Source organism: Priapulus caudatus, unplaced genomic scaffold, assembly GCF_000485595.1.
Source record: "Priapulus caudatus unplaced genomic scaffold, Priapulus_caudatus-5.0.1 Scaffold314, whole genome shotgun sequence".
In the NCBI taxonomy this organism is placed as follows: Eukaryota; Metazoa; Priapulida; class Priapulimorpha; order Priapulimorphida; family Priapulidae; genus Priapulus; species Priapulus caudatus.
The window spans coordinates 103,640-131,515 of record NW_014577375.1 but is presented as its reverse complement, the minus strand read 5'-3'; the positions used below and the strand labels follow the sequence as shown (position 1 = coordinate 131,515).

The window sequence follows — 27,876 nt, the reverse complement described above, 5'->3', positions numbered from 1 at the left end:
AGCGATGTTGAAATGGCGGAGAAGTCACTGTCGCTAAACTCTAGCAAGTGTGACAAAAATTTGCCTTCTTGCGGGGTATGTTTGAGATTAAATGTTTAATATTTTCTCCTTATATGAAGTAACCTACTTGGCTACAGTGTATTTGGTTTGTTTAGAGTCTAATAGACACGTTGTAGGAATTAATTTCACATAAACGCTCTAGCAGTCTATGTTAATTTGGACCGGGCTACCAGATTAAACCGGACTGGGCTGAATCACCACAGCCTCAGCATCGTACTTGAGATAGAAAGCCGCTAATGCATTGTTAAATAATAACTTTGGTTTGTCTAGAACTCTTAATCGTCAAATAAAACGCATAAAGATAGTTTTTAAAGGAAATTCAAAGTTCTTGTTAGCATACAAGTTACAACACAATCGTACATAGTAATTAGTAATAGTATAATAGTACTTAATAGCAAACTAAGGGCGCGTTTGTTTGTCGTTTGGGACGAATCCGTCTGATCGAGATCATATGATCCTGATCCGACCAAACAAACGCAAAACTCACTTTCACCGGTTCACGTTTTGCTGTGACCTATCACGGGATGGTTCATAACAAAGAACAAGCTGTGATTGGCTGAGCCTGAGGTGTGGGCTGCCATATTGGATCACGTTCGAATCTGCCTCGCTAGCAGGGCCGGGTCCGGTGGATCGAGATCAAGTGATCCTACCAAACAAACGGTCAGATCAGCGAATCCATCGGATCGAGATCCGTGGATCCGACCAAACAAACGTGCCCTAATATAGCTCTAGTACTATAGCCCGCTTACATTAACTGCCGCTGGGCTATAGAACGACCTATGGGGCATGCGATGGACCAACTTATCCCCGATTATATCCGGCTATAAAACGTCTGTGGTAGGCAATTAATGCCTCTTATCCGAAGTGAATATGTATTAAGTTATAGCCGCTACTAAAATTGAACCTCTAACATCGTTGCAATGGTATACTTGCGGTATTTCTTGTGAACAAACATTCGATTTGCGAACTTCAAACGGCCATTTCTGGCGGCGCTGCAGCAGCGCCAGTCAGCGGGAGCTATGTATTTCCGCATGTGGAGGGGTGGGCGGGTTGTGTTGGTTGTGGACAAAAACATTGTTGTTGTCAAGTAACAAATTAAGCGATCGAAAGAGATTGTAATATTAGTTTTGTCATGAAAGATGAACAAATTACTATTATTAATTTGTTACTTGACAACAACAATGTTTTTGTCCACAACCAACACAACCCGCCCACCCCTCCACATGCGGAAATACATAGCTCCCGCTGACTGGCTGGAGTAAGTTGGTCCCGAGCATTCGTAATGGTTGATGCTATAGCCCAGCGGCAGTTAATGTAAGCGGCTATAGTACTAGAGCTAGCCCTAATACTGCTGATAGGGTCTATGTCCCCCAGAGCACTATCGGAGGGTACCCTACGTACGGTTTGATATATCGGAAAGTACCTCGGAGTACTATACGATATGTCGTTGTGTATCCTGCATTTTCCCACCGTACCCTGACTTTCAGCCAACTGATGTCTTAATACATACACTCTGTCAAGTTACCACATCACATAGAAGATACCTCAAAACATCGCAATCCAATAAAAATGTATGCTATGTTTGACTATATTTTTCTTTTTCCTTATTTTTAAACGAAGAGCTAGCTTTTATTTTTTAGTTTTACAACATCGAAAATACATCGGTTACAAGTCAGGGTACGGTGGGACAATGCAGGGTACGCAGCGACATATCGTATAGTACCCTGAGGTACTTTCCGATATATCGAACCGTACCCAGGATACCCTCCGGTAGTACCCTGGGTGACATAGACTTTATCAGCTCTAATACTAATATTAATAATTAGTAGTATGACAAAGCTTGTCTCAAATGCCATCACGTACTGGAATGTATTTTTAGGGCCCAAGCCTAGCTTAGCACCCCAGATTAGTTTAGCACATATGTGCAAACATTGCGGGGGTCCCAAAACTATTCTTGATTTGTTTTAGACTATTGCTCTGCGTTTAAAAGTATTAATGTAAACTATTAATGTAAACTATAGTGGTAGAACAAGGTTTGAGTTAGCTATTAGTCTTTAGTTTGATAGTCGCTTATATATGTGTGGTGAAACAATCACAAGCCAACAAATGAACCATGTACTGGCGCATACGTTGTCTAATACAACAATTGTTAATAATTTAAATTGATAACCTGTAGTGCTACGGTATGACATTGTATTAAGTAATATTAACTTAACTGTTTACTATCAAGTTGCTATTGTTTTACCTTTACAATAAAAGGGCTTGGTTTTGAAGCAGCGATTCATGCTGAATAGAATCAAAATTGCATTAGTCGACGTGATCTTCAACATCGTTGCGTGACATCTGTGATATGGCATTGTGTTGTTCTTACGCTTATGCATGATAACAGAGAATAAACATATTGCTTTGAAAAACCAGTCGTGTCTCCTCTGCCAATACCATTGGTATATTAGTCCAATTCTAGATTTGTTTTCAAGCTAAAAGGATTGCTGCATGCAGTGGTGTCATGTAGGCTGCTGTGATCGTATCAACTGTCATAGAGCTTAGTGGTGCTAGCTCTCAGTATGTACATTGCATCTAGTGGCATTGTTTACAAGCTATTCAAATATTAAACTGTGCAAGAGCTATGTCTGGCCTTGCTCTCTACCACACTAATGGTCACCCTAAGCCTATTAGCAGCTATGTGCATCCAGGCAGTAGCAATTGCTAACAAGTAATTTGCATGAGAACAAAAAGGAGAATTGCCAGGGTCGATCCGGAAGTCTGCAATATTGTGCTTGTTAGGGATGGCTAGTAAGTCATCAAACCTGTGGTCTCATCATTAAGAAGCCATACACTAGTGATGTCACGATCATCGGTTGAACAGTGGCTTGAACCAAGCGCTCGGTTATCAAAATCCATAATCGCTTTTCATCAAAAAAAAATATGAAAAATTGATGAGAATCAGAGATATCATCGCTACTATACAAGTTATCCTTTATTAACATACATGTATTATACACACAGTAGTAAACAGTGCAAAACAAACAGTAAACAGGGCTAAACAAGCACATACATGCACACACGTACATGCACACACGTACATGCACACGACGTTATGCACATGCAGGCATTCAACACCCCGAGTAACCGATTGTAACCGATCATCGGTTGCTTGGGTCCAACCGATGATCGATTACGAAATTACAACCGATTGACAACACTACCATACACATAGCCATTCTCAATATATGCCTTATAGTATCTTATATGCAACTGTTAGGTCACAGGAATTATGCTGTCCAGTTATAATAGAGCTCATAGGGTCCATGTCCCCCCAAGGTACTGCCGGAACGTACCCTGGTAACTATCTAGCTGATATGGTTAGGGTTAGGGTTAGTGTTAGGGAGTAGGCGTAGGCGACTCCCTAGACTCATTAATGGAGTAGGCGAGGTACGGTCCGGCATATTAGATAGTAGTATTTAGTACCAGGGTACGTTCCGGCAGTACCCTGGGGGACATAGACCCTCTCAGCTATAATATTAACAGAGGGACTCACTTCTTTGCAGTGACCCACTTCACATTGTTTTTTCGATGTATACAAACTAACTTTACTTCGCGATATTGCATAATAAATATTACGTCTTAGTTCGGGGAAGTATGTATCAAGGTGTGAAAACAGCATGATTGTGTTGGGATTGGCATGAGTAAACATAAGACATTTGATTAGACAATTAAGCTACATGTTGGAGGATTTATGGGATGTCGCAAATTATCATCAGCTTTGATGGCATGTTGTACCCGACATGCATGAAAATCCTGGGAAGAACCGTATATTTTGATAAAATACTATAATGTTCCTACTGTCTTGAATTATAAGTTGTTTATTCCAACGTAAAATATATATGCATAAAAATATATATCTAACTATTTCGTCAAACCATGAACATCTCGTATAGGTTTAACTCTCCCCCAAGTTGGTGAAAGAACAAGAGTTCCGTTTAGTAATTGAAATGAAAAATGTATTGATCAGAAGTTCAGTACATCAACTGTTAGATTAAAAACTTTCAATGAATGTCTTTATACATTAACATGTATAATGTTTAATAATTTTTCTTTACGTTTTAGGCTTTATAAAGCTAAATAGAAGCATGGCAGCACATTCACAACCTGCGAAGGTACGTTCAATAATAATTAAGGATACGCTCCAACTTTTGCACGGTTATGGCTCTAATGAAGAGTTAACGTTTATCGACAAATGAAACGATTCAATCACACGTTTTATTTATAGATTAGATGTATCTCTATACTCGAGCCAAAACATTTCATGAAATTTACAGCACCTAATTGTGTTACAACACAAATTTTGAATTTTTATGTAAAAATGGTATTTTTGATATTTCTCAATTACCACAAAGAGTGAGAAAGCAAGACTGTCGCCACAAGTTAAGCACAGTATGAACCAAAAAAGCGCATCAGGATTTTTTCCCAAGCTTCATATTTACTCAAAAAATGAGAAAAACTGCCTAAAATTTAAGTTGCATGTTTGAAATTGAAATGTTTGCAAATAATGAACTATAAGTATAACTCATAAAATACGGTACTTGATAACAATACCTGACGTACTTTTTTACAGCAATATGTTACCATTAAAACGAGTGTAAAGTTAGATTATTCCAAGTTGTAATCATAGAGAAATATCCATTTATATATCGGCTACTGTGGCAGAAATCGAAATGGAGAAATCAGCATTTTTCTACTTTTCACAATGATCGACCGCCTAGTGTGCAAAATGGGTGAACGTATGTGAAACATTGACTTTAGTACTTATATTACTGCTACATATCCATAACTAACTGAAACACTAAATTGGTAAAACGTTCTGTGCACCTTGAGAAATTGTGATAACATTTTGAGGTTACCATCGCAATTTCATGCAAAACGCACGAACGGTGCATACTGCATGACTAAGCTACGTGTCAACAAACCCGAACCAGCGAACCTATATGTAATGCCAGTAACCAGGTGTGAATACTATTTTCGCCTGCACGGCAATTCCAACTATCGCTGGAAGGTGACAGCTGTAGAAGGGTTGATGCTGATGGATACTCACTGGCATAGTGAATACCATGAAAATGCTGGTTGTATCATGTCTCAGACGTCATCAGTGATGTCAGCCGCAGCTCACTACACATATACGCGGGCAATCAAAACGCTCTGAAAGTTCGCATGCATTGTTATATTGAGAAATGAGTATGTACACAGGTGGCACCTATTGTTAGCCATCGAATAAGAATGAAAATAAAAAATTAGTAAAATTTCACCTAAAAGCTGCACAGTATCCTTCAGTGTATGCTAAATCATCACTTGTGTTTGTGAATTGTTATAGCGCAGTAAAGCGGCTTTTTGTATGTGATTGTTTTAGTATTCAAGTAATATATTAACTTCTTTTACTAAATTTCATATTATAAGGTAGTGTGACCTTCACATAATTGGTTGCATGGTGAAACCACAACCTTCAGCATTATTCACAACTCTAATTGAAAATTTGTTTGTTGAACCTTATGGTAGCAGTTTGCTGCAAATTTTACTGGCCATTTTACAAGTGATAATGAAGCTTTCTTGAGAGTGGTAAAAAATTGGCATTTTTTATTCCATCATTAGCTCACCTTGACATCGTCAAGCTGAGCTATTGCCATGGGTCGTTGTCCGTCGTACGTCCGTACGTCCGTCCGTCCGTCCGTCAACATTTTGCTACGGTCAACGATAACTCAGGAACCGTTTGGCCCACATGTTTGAAATTGGGTATAGTTGTTACTGCTATGCTCCCATATTAAACGTCCTATTTTGGAGCACGCCAGTCGACGTACTTTCGAGCCACGGAAATTTTTGGCAAAAATGGGAATTGCCATTAGTCAGTTCAGGTTCAACGGATTTTGCTCATTTTTGGTATGTGAGTGAATAAGGGCTAGGAGTTTTGATATCTAAAAAAAATTAGGCAAATTAGGTAGGGTTTGGCAATTATATAGCATATTATATAGACACAAACAGTCTGTGGTGTCACACTCATCTGGTTCGTTTTACAAGATTTCATTGACAATATCTTTAATGCAAAATTGGTATTTCCTCTCCACCCTGCCGATAAAACGTCTATATTAGAGTAAAGATTTACAAAACATGTCGGAACGCAGCATAACCTATTTATTTCAAACGCCATTGCTACAAAGCGGGTATAGCGCCATCTACGGACTACGGTCACAAATTGTGATTCATTTTGGTTTATAAATTATTATTGCGATATACAGATGGCAATCGTTTCTATAATGTACGTCGATGGTTGCTCAATTAAAACTGACTTCTTCTTACTCACTCATTTGTGTCCTTTTTTGTGGTGAGCTACAGTGTCATTGACACTTTCATTTTAGGTATTGTTTTCATTTGATGGAATGAAGTCTATGCAATAAAGATTGTTATTGATGTTGTTAGTGATCATTGGGCATTACTATTACGATTAGTATCACAAATGTTCTTTTTTTACGTGTTAAGTTACATAAATACAAGTAGTAAAAGTCACTGGCGCTGTTAACAAGTCAATAGTTGGATAAAAAATACAAACCACCTGCTACATTTGTTCATAACCAGAATAAGTGACCACAATTGTAAGAATTTTTGCAATCGGGAAGCTGGCTGCCAGACAATTTTTCTGGCAGATGGGAAAAATTATTGTCAGTATGAAGTGGTCAGAGTTGCTACACGTATGTAACGTTTTAGCTAAATCATAAAAAGGCTAAATATGTATTTATAATTACCTCTTGAGTAATTTGGAAAAATCTGGCATCACCTCATGTATTTGTAATATGTTACTAATTAGGGGTAGAAATTGCTAAGAGTTTGGACTGTTACATGCTCAAAATGATCACTTGAATAAGAAATAAAACTTTGAAATTCTATTAAGGGGCTGCCCCAAGCTTTAAACCTTGCACTCTAAGCACAACTGAATTTCTGGTATCTAATTTTACACTTGCTAATCAATTTATTAGGATAACTGTTGCTTGTTTTCGTATCATATTCATATCAGTTGGCTGCGTTTGATGTCCTTTTGAGTAATAAAGTAGGACTTGATCAATGCGCAGTAGATACTAAAACAATTTGTAGTTTTAAAAATTGTGTTGCACGAATATAGCATAACGTTTCGATGCCTAATACTGATGTCGATTTGTTTACTATCCATATTAGATGTAATAATTTTCTGCATTGCTGAATGTAAATATCGATAACAAATGGCATACTAGACTATAGACTACTGCTAGACTATATAATATAGGCAATGCGACTGATTACACAAATGGGAATCATTGAGTTGAAACTTTAACGTATATGAGGCCACATCTAGCTCGCAAGTAAATAATTTGTGTTATTTACTCTGCAGCAGTAGATTTCAATCATGTGCACGTACTCGTTCTGATGCTCCATCGCATGCAAACTTCGTCCGACAGAGAAGTACGAGGGTGTACACCTACAGGTTACATGTTCTGTGTTAGCGGTTCATACAAAATACACATGTATACATGTATGCAGAATTCCATACATCTGCATGGTATTTGTCCAGTGTGATCCTTTGTCAGTGCTGTTAAGTTTTGTTTGTTTCGTTTGTGTCTTTAATATCAGAAGAATAATTTGTATGCTTGTGTTTGTTGATTTTTGCGAAGTAATAATCTCGTGGATTCCCTAGTATCTGTTTAGGCTTCGTTATCAGTGGGCGTGCATTATACGTATGTTGTACAACCTCTGTTCTTCAGTGGCAAGTAAATCCGGCTGCTGACAGCAGTGAGGAGAGCAGTGGCAGCACTAATGGTCACACTGTGCAGCAGGCCAGGCCATTCGGACTAAATCACGAGCACAGCAGACCGTTCGGAAGTGCTTCCGCTCCGAGCAACAACATTTTCCTAACAGCTGCAACAGGTATAGATATATCAAACAGGAATTGTGCAGATCACCTGCTCAGTAAGTCTTGTGGTAACGTTAGATTTATTTTACACTTACTTGTGAAATAGCCTTCGCTTGACAGTCAGGCTCCCAGTGATCGTTGGTGAACACAGGCAATTTGCTCATAAAATGGATATTTTTAGTTCAGAAGAATTTCATGATAAGAAAAAGAAAAATAAGAACTAAATATTTTTTTAAACAGCCTAGGCCAAGATATTTTTGTTCACTGACACTGGTAAGCGACAATGTGTAAAACGGTGCTAAGGGGAATGGTAGTTTTGTACGATCTATTTAGATTATAAGCATGTTTATGCATTATCATGCATTTTTGCACTAAATAACCCTTCAGATGAGTGACAGTGCATAATGGCGCTATGGAAAATGGTCAGAGGGCCATACACGAAGTTCAGGATAACCACACTTTAAAAAATGGCTGCTTCAAAAAGGCATTAAAACAAAATAGCTGCTTTATCCCCTGAAAGATGTTTTGTTTGAACAGTTCATTTTCAATGGCAAAAGTAAAACAAATAGTAAACCAATAGAATCAATCTGGATCCGAAGAAATGAAGCACACAATTTTTAGCCGGATTTGTGCAGGCATCTAGAACGGAGGTTCTTAACCTTTTTTGTGTCATGGACCCCTTTGAGAATCTGGTCAAAGCTACTGACCCTTCCCCAAAAAAATGCACATAAGCAAATAAACACAATTTTTTTATGCGCCTGGTTTACAGACTCCCTGAAGCCCATCCTCGGACCTCTTTGGGGTCCATGGACTACAGGTTAATTATATAGATGCTCACGTTCCTCTGAATTGCGGTTGTTGGTGCCAAGCAGAGCTTGCTGATGACATTATTGTATGTGATGCTGTAGGAACACAGAATCCGTTTGCAGTGAAATCACAGAAGTCGTCAGGTCACGGAGATTCCAGTTGTGATTCATTATCTGGTGAAGGTAAGTAAGAAAATCACAATCTAGTGGCTACTCTATTACATGCTCTACTTGTGTTGAGACACAGGTAATGAGAATGGGGTAATTTCAACAGTTATGTGCCTAGTTAAATTTTGTATCTGTAATGATGTCGATCAGGAGTGAATAAAAAACGATTTGTTATTTGTTTTTGTTCACTTCTGATACCATAGTTGATTTTAGTTAGTGCTTACTTTATAGTTCCTATTCTTTGAGAGTAATTCATCACTGACGATGCATTCCTACAAAGTTGTGAATGGCAAAACAAATGGAAACAATAACTAACATTTGTTGTTGTTTATGCTTTATTAGAAGAGGCAAAGCCAATCATTGCACCACCAACATTCAGAGTCAGCAAACTTTCCTCTGTTGAAGGTAGGTTTGTCTGTGTGCACAAATATATTGCTTCGTGTGGTACCCCCATATATTTAGCTCACCTTGACATCGTCAAGCTGAGCTATTGCCATGGGTCGTCGTCCGTCCGTCCGTCCGTCCGTCTGTCCGTCAACATTTGGCTACGGTCAACGATAACTCAGGAACCGTCTGACCCACATGTTTGAAATTGGGTATAGTTGTTACTGTTATGCTCCCATATTAAACATCCTATTTTGAAGCACGCTAGTCGACGTACTTTCGAGCCATGGCAATTTTTTGGCAAAAATGGGAATTGCCATTAGTCAGTTCAGGTTTAACGGATTTTGCTCATTTTTAGCTCACCTTGACATCGTCAAGCTGAGCTATTGCCATGGGTCGTCGTCCGTCATACGTCCGTCCGGTTAGCTCACCTTGACATCGTCAAGCTGAGCTATTGCCATGGGTCGTCGTACGTCCGTCCGTCCGTCAACATTTCGCTTCGGTCAACGGTAACTCAGGAACCGTTTGGCCCACATGTTTGAAATTGGGTATAGTTTTTACTGCTATGCTCCCATATTAAAAGTCCTATTTTGAAGCACACAGTCGACGTACTTTCGAGCCACGGCAATTTTTTGGCAAAAATGGGAATTGCCATTAGTCAGTTCAGGTTCAACGGATTTTGCTAATTTTTGGTATGTGAATGAATAAGGGCTAGGGGTTTTGATATTTAAAATTAATTATGCAAATTAGGTAGGGTTTGGCAATTATATAGCATATTATAAAGTCACAAACAGTCTGTGGTGTCACACTCGTCTGGTTCGTTTTACAAGATTTCATTGACTATCTTTAATGCAAATTTGGTATTTCCTCTCCACCCTGCCGATAAAACATCTATATTAGAGTAAAGTTTTACAAAACATGTCGGAACGCAGCATAACCTATTTATTTCAAACGCCATCGCTACAAAGCGGGTATAGCGCCATCTACGGTCACAAATTGTGTTTCATTTTGGTTTATAAATTATTATTGCGATATACAGATGGCAATCGTTTCTATAATGTACGTCGATGGTTGCTCAATTAAAACTGACTTCTTCTTACTCACTCATTTGTGTCCTTTTTTGTGGTGAGCTACAGTGTCATTGACACTTTCATTGGTATGTGAATGAATAAGGGCTAGGGGTTTTGATATTTAAAAAAAATTATGCAAATTAGGTAGGGTTTGGCAATTATATAGCATATTATATAGTCACAAACAGTCTGTGGTGTCACACTCGTCTGGTTCGTTTTACAAGATTTCATTGACTATCTTTAATGCAAATTTGGTATTTCCTCTCCACCCTGCCGATAAAACATCTATATTAGAGTAAAGTTTTACAAAACATGTCGGAACGCAGCATAACCTATTTATTTCAAACGCCATCGCTACAAAGCGGGTATAGCGCCATCTACAGTCACAAATTGTGTTTCATTTTGGTTTATAAATTATTATTGCGAAATACAGATGGCAATCGTTTCTATAATGTACGTCGATGGTTGCTCAATTAAAACTGACTTCTTCTTACTCACTCATTTGTGTCCTTTTTTGTGGTGAGCTACAGTGTCATTGACACTTTCATTTCAAAACGAATTAGTTATCAATAGTGATTATTAGCAAACCGAACAAAACCAGTGTTGGATAGCTGGCACTCGACTTCCTATGTGGGAAGCTACTTTTTGAGAACAAAAAATGAATACCCAAGCCAGTTCCGATTTCGAAAATCTTGATTTCTACTATTTTAACCGATAGTAAAATCCACAACGATTAGCGAGTCCTGTTCAAAAGTCGGCAGTCCTGGCTGGGGGACAGGCTGCTATTTCTAGCACTGGGAAACCGGATGCTATGTTGTTATGCATATGGCATAACAGGGCATGAAATTAGCCAAAATGTAAACAGGCCCACCAAAAATTTTAAACATGCCATTAGATAAATTGAACAGGCCCTTACAAGTTTCAACAGGCCCTTAATTTTGTTCAGTTTATTCCATTATTAATAAAAGTATTAGCTTTGTGTTTATTATAGGCATACTCATAGAATTTCAGTATTCCATTGCTACCAGTGGAATTCTACTTGTTTGACAGGAATTGCTGGAACATGATTTACTTCTTAGTAGTCGCTAAGTAAAAACTAGTCAGGAAATTGGTAAATATTGTTGATATAAAGGCAAAATAGGCAAAATTTTGAATAGGCCAAATGGACTGATTATATGGGGGGTTGAACCGGCGGTTTAGGGGGTTGAACCTGCAGCCGCCGGCAAAATAGCACTAATTTCGCGCACTGGTATAAGAATATGCATGTGAGCAACTCATCACGGGCGCTTTGTGACTTCACCCGCAGGCCGAGTTAAAGTGGAGATGTCGAAACCGGGACCAAGTCTACCCGACTCGTCATCGAATTCTAACTTTACCGAGGCAAAGCCCCACTTGCCGCCTGCATTCGGTGGATTCGGCGGGCAGACGAGCTTTCCCGTTACAGCGATGGGCAAATGTTTACTGAGGCCATCGGCTCTCAGTGCGCAGACAGCGATGATAAATTCGCAGAAGAAAGGTTAGTTTTCTTAGTGATTCTCCATTTTAGCTCATCTTATGTTTTTGGTAGTCATCTTAAATTGACTACGTCACAAATTTTCTATGGTAAAATTTGTAAAATTTTTGTTGCCATTTTTTTACATTAAAAGTAAGAACTAATGGGACTAAACGTATCGTCAAATTTTTACCTGATAAGATTGTTTCTCAATAGTTAAAAATCCAAAAAACCTGGACGATTTGATACTAGTGTTCCTGACATTAATTGCTTGCTATGGGCTATGTATGAGTCACGAGTGTATGTTCACATCGAACAATATAGTAAAATAAGAAGTATAATGCAGCAACTTAACCATAAAAAGTGTACAAAATTACTTCTGTTTTGTGAAAAAGTGGGAATATTTCTTTTATTTTTACTATTTACGGTGACGTAATCACTTTAAGGGGTAGCCAGTCTCAATCCCCATATTGCATGGATCTCATACATGTTACATGTAGCTTTCCGTGCATGAAAAATGACATCTGTTCTGTCATTGTTTTTCGATTGCAGTTTTCTCTATTACATTTGTAGCATTTATAACGTAATAGGCTGGGATGACATTGCCAGTTGAAGCTTTCAGAATAGCAAAATTGGAAGTGTGTGTGTCACAGCCCAAGTGTGAATGGTTCACTAATTGAGTTCATATTCAGAAATTTGAAAGGAGCAGTATTCGTAGCAATAGTAGCAGCAGAAAAAAACCCTAGCATTTAGATGAGTTCTATTGCTATGCAGAATTTTGTGTGTATCAGAGTGCAATGATCTTCTTTTTGACATGATAGTTGGTGCACTTTCAAGCATGTGTTCATGTTGTAGGTGCTGGTAACAAGGAAAATAGGGAGCATTCCCCAGAGAACCTGGAAAAGACTCCTCCTCTGGAAAAAGCCTGCTCGAGGGTTGAAAAGGATGGTACTGCCCTGCAGGCTAGCGACACAAACACATCTGATAGGCATGTTCCTGTAACTTCTGCAAATAACTACTTCCTCCAGTTTAGCCAGCCAGTTGCAAGCAGTAGCAGGTATGCTGAAGTTATAATGACATCGCTTCAGAAACAGTTGCAGATTAAACAATGCATGTGAGGAATGCTTTAGAACGTCAGTTCATACATGTCATATCGTAGTGTAGTTCTGCACCAGGTAGTGATTTAGATTTAAATTATTGTGGAAAGAAGGGTTAGTGGTGGCTCAGGCTCATGAGGGTAGTAAGTTGAATGATGTTGATATTAATCCCAGATTAACGAGTGCCCTAACGTTGCAAGAAAAGGACGTTTGTTTAGTAAGCTAATGTTAGCCTGATTAATTAACATTTCATTGTAAGATATACTCTGTTATGTGCAATTGCTGGTATATGTTTGTGAGTAAAACATAGTTGTATTTTTCAATTTAGTCCACCAGAAGTAAAGTCCGAGAGTGCGTTTGTGTTTGGGCAAAACATGACTGAGCGTGTGGTAGTAAGTGATAAATGTTTTCATCCTACTCTATATAACGAGTGCTGATCTTATTACAGAGTGAATGGTTGTGCTTGTAGTTTATAATCTCAGAGTGGTAAAGAGCCAGATTAATTTAATATCATATCTCTCAGATGACCCAGTCTTCCAGTTGCAATTATAGAATCCCATTATATGATATCATTCATGCATAATGTATAAATCCATGTTATGAGTCCTGGAAATCAACTCGTCATTGTTACTAATGAAACTATGGGTACATGTTTCCCATTTAATTCTCTTTTGTATTTAATATTTAGAATGCTCCACAAGAGGATTCGAGCGAGGAGAAAGACAAGGAAGAAGAACAGGATGAGGATGAAAAGGAGGAATCCGAGGAAGATAGTCCAGGAAAGCATGGTATAGCGTGTATCTCTATTTGGGAAATGCCACCGAGCGAATCCAATCTTTCGTTTTAAGCTTCTCGAGGAAGTCGTTGCATAATTCAAATTAATTGTTCCTAACTCGACTTAATAACAATTGAAATCTTTTTTTTCTTATCAAATTTTTTTTCTTGCAGCGGCAGGTTCGCGAAGTCCAAAAACACTGGCGGAGTCAGCCCAGGAGTATGAAGCCAGGCAGTCTAAACGTCACTTTAACGAGGTGACTGTCATAACTGGTGAAGAAAACGAGTCCAACGTTTTACAGGTATGTCCTGAGCTATGATTTTTAATTTGCATTTTACAATTTCTAAATTTGACAAAGTTTTATTTTGCCAAGTTCCTAAAATACGGATTTGGATGACTAGTTAATGTGCCGTCTGTCTCGTAACTGTTAATCGACTTAGGTGTGATTCTATTGGCGTGTCTGCTTGTTAATGGACGTGCGATAATTGGTGGAAATTTTCAGATTCACGGTAAGCTGTTTAGATTCGAGCACGACACAAAGAACTGGTTGGAAAAAGGAGCTGGCCTGCTGCGACTCAACGACATGCAGGGATTGGAGGAGGGTGATTTCCAATCTCGATTAGGTTCGCAAAACTATCGATTTTTGTTATATACACCTGTTCCTGTTCATGGTACCGATTCTTACCAGTATAGATTATTACCACCCCAGGTAAATCTGGCTTTACTTATCTGGGTACGCTGCAACATCGCTGGGATAACTGTGGCATGGATCGTTTAGTGTGATTTCATCTTTGCCTCAGCATGCATTACGTTGTACTGTTCGTGTTTCAGTGATGCGTTCGCATGGTAGCCTGCGCGTGATATTAAACACAAAAATATGGTCGGGCATGATGGTGGAGAAGGCAAGCAAGAAGAGCGTGCGTGTCACAGCCGTAGAAAATGGAGATCCAAGGATCTATCAAATCCTGGTAAGAATTGATCGTGTGGTTTTTGCAACAACATGCGATTAACCTGTCATTCTGCTTTTGATTTTTAAGCAGGTATTACAATGTGAGAAAAGGTTAAAATCATGCATTCTCAGGATAACTACTATAGCACAATATTTGAAAAGGAGTATTTGGATTGATAATTGTCGTGGTATTTATTATATTGATTTATCAAGCAGATGATAGTTAAAATGTCTCCGGCTGTATGTTGGCCAGATGTGTCTGGGCACCAATCGGCTGTCACCTCATTATTTATATATTAAAAAAATTCCAAACATATTTATGATTATAATATCTGTATATAAATATATATATATATATATGTATATATATGTGTAATTCTTTATATATATATACATCAAGAGTACATAATAGAGAAGAGTATGACACCGTTTTAACAGCGTTTTGCATAGTTTTCAACTTGTAAATATTCTATCAATGTGAATAAATATATTCAAACTTTACCTTGTTTTCGTCTATGATTCTCCCTTAATCATATGACACCACCAATTTACCTGAAAATCGTATGTGTTCTTCAAAAAAGTTCTTTAAATACGACACGGTTTCACACAGTTTTCACAAACTTTTGCATCTCCGCGGCCAAACTTGATATAGCGGCGGCAGCACCAGGTTGTAACTACGGGACGCTGGGGGCTGTTGTGGATATTAGGTAAGCACAGTAACAGCACTTGTTTCGCTTCCTTATCATCAGGAATACGATGGCAACACAGCTAAAATCAGCTGCTAGCTTGCCGCGAGCACACATTTATTTTTAGCACGCTGGAAACGCTACACGCTGAATACAATTCGATGCCTAATCTCCCCAGCAGCCCCCAGGGTTCCGTCATAGTCAATAGGACACTAATCCAATAATAAACTATGGCTGAACAGATGCGACCATTTCTGAAAACTGTGTGAAACTGTGTCGTATTCAAAGAACTTTTTTGAAGAACACATCCGATTTTCAGGTAAATTGGTGGGGTCATATGATTAAGGGAGAATCATAGACGAAAACAAGGAAAAGTTTGAAGAATATTGATAGAATATTTACAAGTTGAAAACTATGCAAAACGCTGTTAAAACGGTGTCATACTCTTCTCTATTATGTACTCTTGATATACATATACATAAAATTGTCATTATGAAAACTAAATCAATCAATGCCTAATACCAAGTACATTTTAGGAATAATCACTTAGCTAATTAACGGTGATCAATGCCTAACGTCGCCAATGCCACTTGCTGCGAGTGAACCTTCGTTCCCTCCCCCCCAAGGTTAACCTGAAGGACGCCGAGCAGCTGTTCAACGCGATCGAGTGGCGCATCCAGTCGCTGAAGATCCGCGAGCAGACACGGCGCGACACGAAGCGCACGCACGACGATGTCGACAGCAAGAGTGTGGAGTCACGCGACACCGATGCGCTCGCGTCGGCCAGCAAGAAGTCGAAGGCGGTCGATTCGCCGGGGAGAGCCGACTCGCTGAGCCTCACGCCGACGACGGACGCGCACGAGGAGTCGAACAGCAGCCTTCCCGACACGGAGACGGAGGGTGAGGCGTCGCGCTGATTGTTGTCTAGTCTGCTGTCGGTGCAGCGCACGCACACACGGAGAGATTGCTCGCACCCACTCTTACTACCCCAGTCGTGCGTGCATGGGTGACATACGCACGCAGCTACAGGTCACACTCACGCAGATCACGCACACACAGGTCACGTTTACACAAACCACGCATGCACGCAGATCACGTGCTCACAGGGCACGCATGCATGCAGATCACGTGCACACAGGGCACGCATGCATGCAGATCACGTGCACACAGGGCACGCATGCACGCAGACCACGCACGCACGCAGATCACGTGCACACAGGGCACACATGCACACAGGGCACACATGCACACAGATCACGTGCACACAGGGCACGCATGCACGCAGACCACGCACGCACGCAGACCACGCATGCACGCAGATCACGTGCACACAGATCACGCATGCATGCAGATCACGTGCACACAGGGCACGCATGCACGCAGACCACGCACGCACGCAGATCACGCACGCACGCAGACCACGCATGCACGCACGCAGACCACGCACGCACGCAGATCACGTGCACGCAGACCACGCACGCACGCATGCACGCAGATCACGCACGCACGCAGATCACGTGCACACAGGGCACGCATGCACGCAGATCACGTGCTCACAGGGCACGCAGATCACGTGCACACAGACCACGCACGCACGCAGACCACGCATGCACACAGATCACGCATGCTCGCAGACCACGCACGCACGCAGATCACGTGCACACAGACCACGCACGCACGCAGATCACGCATGCATGCAGACCACGCACGCACGCAGACCACGCACGCACGTAGACCACGCACGCACGCAGATCACGTGCACACAGACCACGCAAGCACGCAGACCACGCACGCACGCAGACCACGCACGCACGCAGACCACGCACGCACGCAGACCACGCACGCACGCAGACCACGCACGCATGCAGACCACGCACGCACGCAGACCACGCACGCACGCAGACCACGCACGCATGCAGACCACGCACGCACGCATGCACACAGAATACACTCACACTGGTCACACTCAAACAGACCGTGCATGCACACAGACCACACATGCACACAGATCACACGAACACATGTCTCGCATGCACACAGATTACGCACACACGCACGCATGCACACAGAATACACTCACTCTGGTTGCACTCACACAGACCACGCTTGCACACAGACCATGCATGCACACAGATTACACACGCCGGCAGGTAATGCAGGTCACCACATGCATGGAGGCACACATCCTTTCTGACCGATGATCGGTGCAATGCACTTGCGCAATTCTTAGCAGTATTGATCTAGGAATCTATGGATCTAGTTAAATCTATTCTTCATTCGTGGCGGTCACAGTCGTTATTTGTGGGCTAATGCCAGACTTGCGTATTTTGAACTTGCAGTGTCAAACGACAGCCTGCCATCTGGGCGTCTCACTGTGCCATCCACGTCAGTCCCGTCGTCGCCCCCTAGGAGTGACTCGTCCTGCATGACGCCCGAAAAGTCGGCACAACCGTCATCAGTCGCATCACCAGAGGGCAGTACTGAGGGTCAATCGGTCGGCGACCCGTGTCCAGAATGACGCAGTAAGCCGTCGTCTCGGTAGCAATTGCTTCGTTTCACTTATTATCTGCGCTGGGTCGGTGAAACGCCGTCCCGGCCGTGGTCGCTCTCACTCGTTCAGGAGCTCACTTCATATTTCAAGGGTCTAACAGTTGACAAGGTCAATGAAACCTTTTGCCCCAGTAAACAGAAGCACCTGCGTTGGTAAACGTGACAGCCAGGGACGCCTAAGCATAGATCTTAATGCACTGCTGTTGTTCCGAGTCTAAGAAAATTTAGTATACATGTACAGACTAGACGTCCATACAATTTGTGTTCACTATTTCATGGAGCCAAGCCAAATTCCTATGATTAGACTACACACATACATGCATTCTACGTAAACAGGGTATGTAAGAGAATTTATGTTGTGGGTGGGGGGGATAGATGACATACAGGCAACTATAAATTTGGGCTAGTATGGTGGGTTTACTTGCAGCTGTGACAAACATTCCTGTTAGTCGGTGCTCCTTATTCTGCCTTGTGCAGTGACAGTAATTATGTCATTGTAAGATCGCTCACTTTTAATCTTCGGTTAGACTTTTTGAAGTTTTTGGGCTACATTGTGACAATCTCTATTATTTTATCCCATAACCTTGAGATTCTGCATAGCAAGAGTGAATCTACAATTCTGAGTGCATTGACTTCGTAATGCAACAGGTTTCAGCTTTTGTTGCTGTAGGTAGGGATTGAAGATCATGCAATCACGTTATGAGAGGAGACTAGAAGTATAGCACCCAGATGTGCAATTGGAAACAGCTTTTGAAATGGTACCTGATATAAATTCTGTTCATGTTTGTAAAGAACATCATTCCTTACATAGCTATACTTCCATTAAAGCAGTGTATAACCAGTCGTGTGTGTCATTTTTCTGTCAGTAAGATCTTCCATATTACATTCTCAATATGGAATTTATTTATAATGTGTCAGATATATTAATGTCTATGCATTGTCTTGTCTATGCATGTGCAGAGGTGTTGCCCACTGGTTATTGTCTGTTTACCTCTGTAGGTTGCCACGTGTTTATTTTTTGCTTTCCTTATCTATATGAAAGTTAGCCTAAGATCGATGTTTCGAACTGCAGAGCCCAATATTTTGGACATGAAATGGTACTATGTACTTCAACAGTTTTTACTTGTACACGTAATAGACTTTCGGCTGACTGTAAATACGTGTAAATGTCAGTAAGAGCCAGTACCAGATGCATGTGCAAGCTTAAAAGTAAGCACTTGGTGTTTACATTAAATTTGCACTTGTTGTCATTCTTTAAGATAGGATGTCTATGTGTGTAGTGGGAGAAGTCGATATTTTTGTTTAGCCACTTATCGATGGGATAAAATGACTGTTATAGTATATGTATACACGTATCCTTGTACTCAGCATGCCTCAGGCCGATTCTATATCTACAGTTGCAGCTTACCTTCCATTACTGCTTACTTGCTGTATAGCACATGTACAGGTTGCTATAAGCTAGAAATATGTGTATTAGTCATGCTGGACCCATATAATGCATGAAAAATTACACCAGCCAATACTCGAGGCACAACATCGGTAAGATTGTAAATGATGATATCAAGTTCTATACGGTTTGCAGTGATTCTGTCAATAATAGTACTCGAGAAAAATATTTATATTGGTAACGTGGTCGAATTGTAATGCAAGGCATAGATGCATATCAGCCTATATGTGAAACACCCGAGGTTCGGTGTCGTGACAGAATCGGCCGAGGTGAGTTGAGTGCTATCTTCACTGCCTTGCACATATGGTCACCCGGTCAGATTGTCAGATGGTCACCCAGTACGTATGCAGTTGTGGTAATGTATACGTTACACAAAGGCTTCCTGATGTCTAACATTTATTTCTACTACCAATAATTAGTGTTTCACGTAAGACAGGTTTCTTACTTGGAAATTATTGAAGGTACCTTTCGAGATATCGGCAACTATATTATAGGAATGTGTCCAACTAAATAGCAAGCAGCAAGTTTGCTACACATAGCAAGTGGATATTATTCAGTTTAGATGTTCGAGTTCATGCACGTGATTGACCAAAGCTGCTGTAGCAGCAAGTCGAAGGCAAAAAAACAAGCTTTCTATTCATTGTATTCGTTATTAAATTTTGCACAACCATCTAAGTGTAAACAACAAACAAATGAAATCCCCACTGCATTGACACCAATACAAATATATTTGCCCCTGACTGACTGTGCATAGTAATTTTGAAACAATGCAGGTAAATTAGTAATTTTATGCTTAATATTGTTTTTTCTAAAAGCAGTGATTGCAATTGGCAAAACATATAACTACTGAACGTTTTAAGTATGCGTGTACAAAGCTTATATGTTCATCGCCTTTGATTAGCTGACCAAGCAGAAAGCACTTCATTTTCATAATATAGTGGTAAGCAAGAAATGTCTATCTAGAGGAGCCCTACTTGTATTCAGACTACAGTTTTATCATTCTATTAATGAAATCTGCTGGATTGGTAGAATATGTACATGGTTGTGTTGGGCAAATTCACTTACATGACTTATTGGTAACTTCTACTTGGGATGTACATTTCAGATGTGAGTGCAAAAAAAACGAAGTATGATTTTAGACGTTTAACCACGTCAACAGGTGTACAGATGAAGGCTGAAGCAGACGAAAGGTAAACAAAAAATCTGTTAGGAAAAAATCAGGAAGACTGAATCCTGCTATATTCATGCAAAAAATGTTGATATTTCTACTGGTATGCAGATATGCATGACTTGTCAACCAATCTCTTTGGCTACAACTTGACGTGGCATTACAGAGCATTTTCCTAGGAAATAATGGACAAATCCTATAATCAATGAATGACAGATGCGGTGACGTTGAGGTGGTGAACTATGTATGGTGCCGGTTGGTCACTTTTACATCTGCTAATGTAACTTTCTTTGATAACATCATAACACAACATACAAGTAGCATAGAAGTAAATAACATTTTATATAAAACCAGTTTCATGGCGGATCTGTTAGCCACTGTGGACAATTAGCCATGTGTTTAGATTAGCATTCTAATATTTCTCCCGTATTTGTTTTGGCTTATATATACTGTGAGCTACATATTTACATTTTAACTGTATACTGATTATTAGGCAGGTGACTATATAATCCACAAATCTCGTCAGTATTCTCACTTATATAATATATATGAGACACTGTTAATGACGAGAAAATACTAAAATTTTCATGAACACAAAAAGGCACATATTACTGTACTATGTTGCAGATGATACTACTATAGTACCAGATCGCTGGAGTATCTGTACACGAGCGTTTTACATGGAAGTACTTGCCCACTTTGATGTATGATATAAAAGCACATAAAACATAGGTGTGCTCTTGTTGATACATAGTTTCACTAACAGAAGTTGATTTGATTATGATAAACTACTAAAATGAAAGCATATATGGAAAATATAAATGTGTATAATATAATTACAGGTCATTTGTTTATAACAAGTTTTCAGTCATACAAAATCGAAAAAGTACAGCTTATTAACATGAATATACAAGAAGGAATAATTAGTCCTGAAACTACACATTACTTTACAATTGGTATACATACAAATTATCGTACTTGTTTTCATGTAATGTATTTGTTCAATTGTACTGGTCTAATTTTGCAACTTGTTTAATTTATAATAATCCATTCAATTGAATATGATGATATTCATGGCTAGCACCCACCCTAATCTTTTTGAAAAGGCACATGTGCATTATTATTGGAATAAGTGTTGAAATTAAACGTACAAATCCTCTGAAAATTTTCTTTATGTGTTAATGATGTATTACAGTGCTTCTGCTACAGTATATGTACATGTGATATAGGTAGCATATTGCAATTAGTCTATAACTTCCATAAGTAACCAACCTATTTTCCAACCAGTTCAAGCATTGCTGTGGTACAGGATGTTCATTATTAAGTCTGTAACTGATTTTAAAGACTACACAGATATGGAGTGTAAAGTAGTGTAATGTGTAAGCAGCAGTGTATTGTCAATTTCACGTGTACACTATTAAAATGACTGTCATACACACAAATTATTCGTTTGCCTTTATTGCATTTAAGTAGTGTGTATACTTGTGTGTAGGTCTGGATGTTAATTATAATTCATACAAAAATATTATTATAGGAGTAAATATGTATTGAGGGCTAACTTATGAGCATCATTGCACTTTATGGCCATGAAAGCTGTTTAATTATAAACACGTCTAAAACACGTGTATATGTTTTCCCGTCGTAACAATGCACTAAAATCACTTACTTCCAGCGTAACATCATGCCAAGCCCAATTAGGGAAGATATTGTTCCAAACATGCCAACCTGCCAAGGCTTTAGCACTCCTGACCAGAGAATGCCAGCAGGTAACCAGTGCACAGCATTACACAAGTCAGACGTATGCTGGATGATCACAAGTACTTCTGTCGTTGTTTTCCTCTGGAGGGCACCTAACTCCATAACATGCCGTTCTCTGCAAGCAAAATTCACAATGATATCCTTTCACGTGTTCCATCAACATATCTAATCTGCACGCATAACAATGAACAAGCATGAAATGTTTTCTAGCACAAATATAAGTCACACGGGCCACGGCCAATTGTTGCTGCAAAAAATTAACTCCTATGTTAAGTAACATCTTCTAAAGTTCATTTAGTTATATTACACTTGATTAGTGATTACTATTCTGTGAATATATACACATTATTAAGTAACTGCACATGAAGGAAATGGAGATAACATTAATACCTTTCTGCAGAGCTGACACTATTAACAGCTTTGTGCATCATGTTGCGTTTTCGGGCCTTCAGCTTTGACATAATTAAAATACCTCTGAAAAAGAATTGAAATTTTTGATGTAGGATAAGTGAGTGTGTTATAAATTCCTTTTTATGTTTTAGTGAAATCGATCAGCATTTGTATGACATCTAATTTTGAGCAACAAAAGAATGCGTTCTAATGACAGCTAAATCCCAAAAGCCTAATAATAACCTTATAATTTCCACTATCAGTGATGCAGTCCACAATGTAGTACACAAATTCCACCATTTGGAGCAGTCTTTCACATTAATGATATTCTTTTCCCCCAACCAGGCTATGTGCTCAACTGGGAAGTACATTTGATTCACAATGTTGCTCAATATGCCAAGCTTCCTTAATGCACCATCCTTTTCCTGTAAAATTGTTGTCAAATTTTACACAGTTGTAAACCAGAGATCTTACATATAAGGGTCTAAAATGCAAATAAAAAGTATTAGACATTAATGTAACCATGACATTTTATTTTAGTTAATACTACTAAGGTAATATTAGACACTTTCAAATCATACAGTCATGACAAAGTGAGTAAAAGGGGGGGAAGGTGTAGGAGTATGGTTTAGGGTCGCATTACATGGACTGCATCTCAGGATTCCAGCTTGAGTGGTGTTCTAGAGCACCCAAAGATTTTTGCTATGCAATAAACTGTACTTCATAGGTGCGCCATTTGATATTCCTTTAAAAATTTAACCGTGTAAGGAAATCAGGATTTTTATTAAGGCAGCATTATTTAATATAAGATGCAGAACTTATTTACATTATTTTTTATTTATTAAACAAAAAACCATTTCAGTACCGAGACCATCCAAATTATGCATGCATATCCAATTCTACGGGTTTCTACGATTATATTTACCATATTATATCACATCATTGTAACAAAATAAATAAAATAAGAATGTAACCTTCATATTTATTTTTGGCATGATTTTTTTGAAATTGTTTCTTTGAATGTTTAAATTTTTCGTTGATTGTCTTCGAATCTTCCTGCCACACTTGCGGCTTGCCATCCTCTCGCGCTGAACCGTTTGGGAACCACTGCACTGGCCTACTAGTACTACACCCTCCCATAACAAGTGCCGCAGAGCGACAGCGCTCAACTGACGTGTACTGAAGCCGGGTATTCTTCTAATAAACTCACTGGCAACCGAATCAAGTGCGCCCTCCCGCCACCGCGTTCATAGGCTTTGCTATACCGGTAGTACAGTAATAAAGATATAGCTGTGTAACTTTAATGACTTCGCTATATTAACGTTATCATGGATATGCGTCGAGCGCGAGCATAGTGGTGGTGGTGGGGGGAGGGGGCTCTAATAGCAAAAGCAGTTAAGTCCTTTGTTAACAGTCAACAAATCCATGTTTAACCCTCCTCTTGAGGGTCAAAAGGTTATCAGACACTTACTCTTCGCACGTCAGCGGAAAGTAGATTTCACGGTCCTTTCAATAAAGTGATAAAAATGGTAGGTCAGCGCTGAAACAAAACAGTTTTGCACTCGGTCCGTTAGACCATGTCCTCAGAAAAATGTCTGATATCTGACCTTTCCCCCACTGACCTTTGACCTGTGACCTGCAATTTCGCGATGGTGATGGGTTTCCTCCCCATCACACTATACATCGAATATTAAGAGCGTAGGTCGAGCCGTTGAGTTTTGTGCCGCAATTCCGTATTTCCTCCTATACCTTAAGTTAAGGGGGAAATATTCCCCCTCCATTGACACATTTTGACCTTTGACCCTTGACCCCTAAATTCGACATCCCGAGTCTTTTTCGCGATCTCTCTCCCCCCCCTCATACGTCGCGCGGTTCAGATTTGTGCCGTAACTGTTGACGCACGAACGGACGGATATTCATGCGATTCTACAAGCTGCATCCGCCTTCATCAGTTGAGCTAAAAATCCAATGCTCTTTGGATATTTGCTTAGGCTAAGCTGCATAGTTGACACAATATGTATATATATATTATATGTATATACAGGGCATCAAATTAAGATTTTTTTGCACCTGCCCAAAGGGCTGACACCAGCAGTTTTTTACCAGCCCTCACAATTTTTTTTTTCAAAAATAAAGGTAACTGTTTCACTGCACTGACTCATGCTTGTCCGAAAAATATTGTAGTGTGTGGCATCACGTAGTAGCTGTTAAACAGACTTTTATTTTTTAAACATAATGCAGATCGTTGTCGTGAATGATGTCCGAAGTGTTTTTGTCAATTTCATGTTTTATGCTTGCATTCTCTATTTCAAATTTGTAAAATGTTGATAAATTATGACGTGATATGATCTGATATCCTTCAGGTGAAACAGTAATGTAGGCTATTTGTTCATTAATGCTATAAATAATGAAAGTGTCAATGACAATGTAGCTCACCTTGGGTGTGATAGAAGAGGGAGGGGGATATATAAAGCAAGAGTATATATGGGAGAACTCCCATTACATAGCATATCTCCCATTATATACTCTTGATAATGATATATGCATAAGTTTTGATGCGAAAATAAATGTTTCACATCTGTAAGTCTAAAATCTTGACGAGAGATGGCGCTACGCCTAAATGATCGCCATTTTGGTTTTCGAATATCGCGCAAATAAAAACAATAAAATATTCCAGTCAAATTATTGTAACAAAGAATCTAAAACACAATATTACCTGTATATAGGTATGATTGTAGAGTTGTTGACCAGTTAGACAAAATAAACATAATAAGACGTTGTCATCTCTCCCATAGGAGTAACAACTGTTTTGGGGCTAGCCTTACACATTCACATACCAAGATTTAACAAAATTCAATGAATATAGATGGCCATTTTCATTTTTGCCAAAAAGTGGGCGTGGCTCGAAAGTAGGTCGACTGGCATGCTCCAAAATAGGAAGTTCAAATCTCTCCCATAGGAGTAACAACTGTATTCAATTTGAAACATGTGGGTTAAACGGTTCTTGAGTTATCTTTGACCGTAGGCAGACATTGAAATGCATAGTGAAATTGCCAAAATCTACCTAATTTGCATAATTTAAAAAAAATATCAAAACCCGTGTGATATGTTTTGGGGGCAGTCCTCATTCATTCACATACCAGAAATGAGCAAAACCCATTGAACCTAAACTGACTTGTGGCCATTTCCATTTTTGCCAAAAAGTGGCCGTGACTCGAATGTTGGTCAACTGGCGTGCTCCAAAATGGGACGTTCAAACCTCTCGCATAGGAGTAACAACTATGTGCAATTTGAAACATGTGGGTCAAACTTTTCTTGAATTATCTTTGACCGTAGGCAGACATTGAAATGCATAGTGAAATTGCCAAAATCTACCTAATTTGCATAATTAAAAAAAAATATCAAAACCCATGTGATATGTTTTGGGGGCAGTCCTCATTCATTCACATACCAGAAATGAGCAAAACCCATTGAACCTAAACGGACTTGTAGCCATTTCCATTTTTGCCAAAAAGTGGCCGTGGCTCGAATGTTGGTCAACTGGCGTGCTCCAAAATGGGACGTTCAAACCTCTCACATAGGAGTAACAACTATGTGCAATTTGAAACATGTGGGTCAAACGGTTCTTGAGTTATCGTTGACCGTAGCCAAATGTTGACGAACGGATGGACGGACATACGACGGACGACACCCCATGGCAATAGCTCATCTTGACGATGTCAAGGCGAGCTAAAAATGTAGGTACTCGCTCACACGGCACGGCTGAAACCACTGCCAGCAAAAACAAGTCTGCACTATCTACAGCACACACGCCGCCATTGACTATACAGGCGTGGATTTAGGCCGGTTTGCACCAGTTTCCAGAAACCGGTCACAGGCCTCAAAATTCACCAAAATGCACCAAATATAACCAATTTTTTTTTTAATTCCCTGGGGGGCATGCCCCTGGACCCCCCTAGCTGCAGAAGAACATATGGAAACTGGTCACCCAAACCCTCTGGATCCGCCCCTGCTATATATATATACTACATGGTGCCTAACTCGCCGCCGCACGGACCACAACTCACCGTTTTTAATCAGTTACAACTCCGGTGTTCCTGCAGGTGACGCCACTTGGGGACTGTTGAACAAGCTACACACGCCATTTTTGCAATCGGCCGCTACAATGCGCTCAATCACAGAAATTCCTTAATATACATGCGAAATGATCCTTCGCATGCTATACTATAAAGAAGGCGCAGGGCGGCTGCGCTGCATTGGCTGCAGCAACTGCCAGCAAGTCATTGCCGTAGTTGCGCAGCCTGTCTGCACATTAAACTTGCTGCAGCAATCAGCGCAGCCGGCCCTGCCGCCTTCTTCATAGGTAGCATGTGAAGGATCATTTTGCATGTATATTTGGAATTTCTGTGAGTTTGAGCGCATTGTGGCAGGCGATTGTAAAAAATGGCGGGTGTAGCTTGTTCAGCAGTCTTCCGCGATTCCAACGATAGTTGGGAAGTGGGTCACCTGCAGGAACACCGGAGTTGTAACTGATTGAAACGGTGAGTTGTGGTCCGTGCGGTGGCGATTAGGCACCATGGAGTATATATATAGTCAATGGCGGCGTGTGTGCTGTAGCTGGTGCGGACTTGTTCTTGCTGCCAGTGGCTGAAACCACCGCTCCCGCCTCGGAGGCCAGTGTTTCGCCAATGTCACTGGGCCCTCCTAATAATTTGCCGGCATATGCCGGTGCTGATTTCGCGCCCTGATATATATAGATATATATAAAACATTTTCATAATGCACGTGCATATTTATTACCTTTCCTCCAAACCCATATCGATATGTGTATGCTAACATAGGAATATCATCAAGCAACCGCAACACGTTCGACATGCGGATAGTTCATTACTCATTTTTCCAATCGAACAGAGTTTCTTTTACTAACAAAACCAGATAGCAGTAACGAGCCATAGCAGCCAGTTCGTAATATTTTATCACGACCCTGATGTAATGATAGAGTATAGACATTCTTTGCCATGGTCTGTGCCTTGTTTGTGCCGTTACAGAAGAGCACAGTCTAGCGGTTGCGCTGACTCGCGCGCGGTTGACACTATAGGGCCGAGGAAGTCGCGCGCTCCGTATGTATATGGTATGTATGTAGGTGGCG

General features: G+C 40.1%; 2 protein-coding genes across 3 annotated transcripts; one reads left to right on the top strand and one right to left on the bottom strand.

Moving 5' to 3' along the window:
• LOC106808930 (ran-binding protein 3-like) lies at positions 1-22,021 on the top strand. 2 transcript variants are annotated; one of them, XM_014811852.1, is made up of 14 exons: positions 1-75; positions 4,168-4,217; positions 7,839-8,001; positions 8,896-8,976; positions 9,304-9,366; positions 11,722-11,931; positions 12,763-12,895; positions 13,333-13,396; positions 13,693-13,792; positions 13,953-14,080; positions 14,282-14,402; positions 14,611-14,747; positions 16,041-16,314; positions 17,754-22,021. In XM_014811852.1, the coding sequence occupies exons 2-14, from the start codon at positions 4,191-4,193 to the stop codon at positions 17,930-17,932; spliced, it is 1,680 nt and encodes a 559-aa protein (XP_014667338.1). In that variant the 5' UTR covers positions 1-75; positions 4,168-4,190; the 3' UTR covers positions 17,933-22,021. The 2 variants fall into 2 exon arrangements, with proteins under 2 accessions (XP_014667338.1, XP_014667337.1); XM_014811851.1 differs by having other exon boundaries at positions 12,763-12,964.
• LOC106808931 (peroxisomal membrane protein 11C-like) lies at positions 20,898-27,689 on the bottom strand. Its single transcript, XM_014811853.1, has 4 exons — positions 27,528-27,689; positions 22,971-23,152; positions 22,728-22,811; positions 20,898-22,452 (listed from the first exon to the last, which is right to left on the bottom strand). Exons 1-4 carry the CDS (start codon positions 27,600-27,602, stop codon positions 22,242-22,244), a joined length of 552 nt encoding a protein of 183 aa, XP_014667339.1. The 5' UTR covers positions 27,603-27,689; the 3' UTR covers positions 20,898-22,241.
• Positions 27,690-27,876: the final 187 nt, after the last annotated feature.

Excerpts from the sequence above, each read along its gene's own strand:
- LOC106808930 (XM_014811851.1), top strand. The coding sequence starts at position 4,191 with ATGGCAGCACATTCACAACCTGCGAAG. Across the intron at positions 14,081-14,281 it reads ACGAGTCCAACGTTTTACAG|ATTCACGGTAAGCTGTTTAG; the intron begins GTATGTCCTGAG and ends GGAAATTTTCAG. Across the intron at positions 14,748-16,040 it reads CAAGGATCTATCAAATCCTG|GTTAACCTGAAGGACGCCGA; the intron begins GTAAGAATTGAT and ends CTCCCCCCCAAG.
- LOC106808931 (XM_014811853.1), bottom strand. The coding sequence starts at position 27,602 with ATGTCGAACGTGTTGCGGTTGCTTGATGATATTCCTATGTTAGCATAC. Across the intron at positions 23,153-27,527 it reads GATATGGGTTTGGAGGAAAG|GAAAAGGATGGTGCATTAAG; the intron begins GTAATAAATATG and ends ACAATTTTACAG. Across the intron at positions 22,453-22,727 it reads AGTGTCAGCTCTGCAGAAAG|AGAACGGCATGTTATGGAGT; the intron begins GTATTAATGTTA and ends TTTTGCTTGCAG.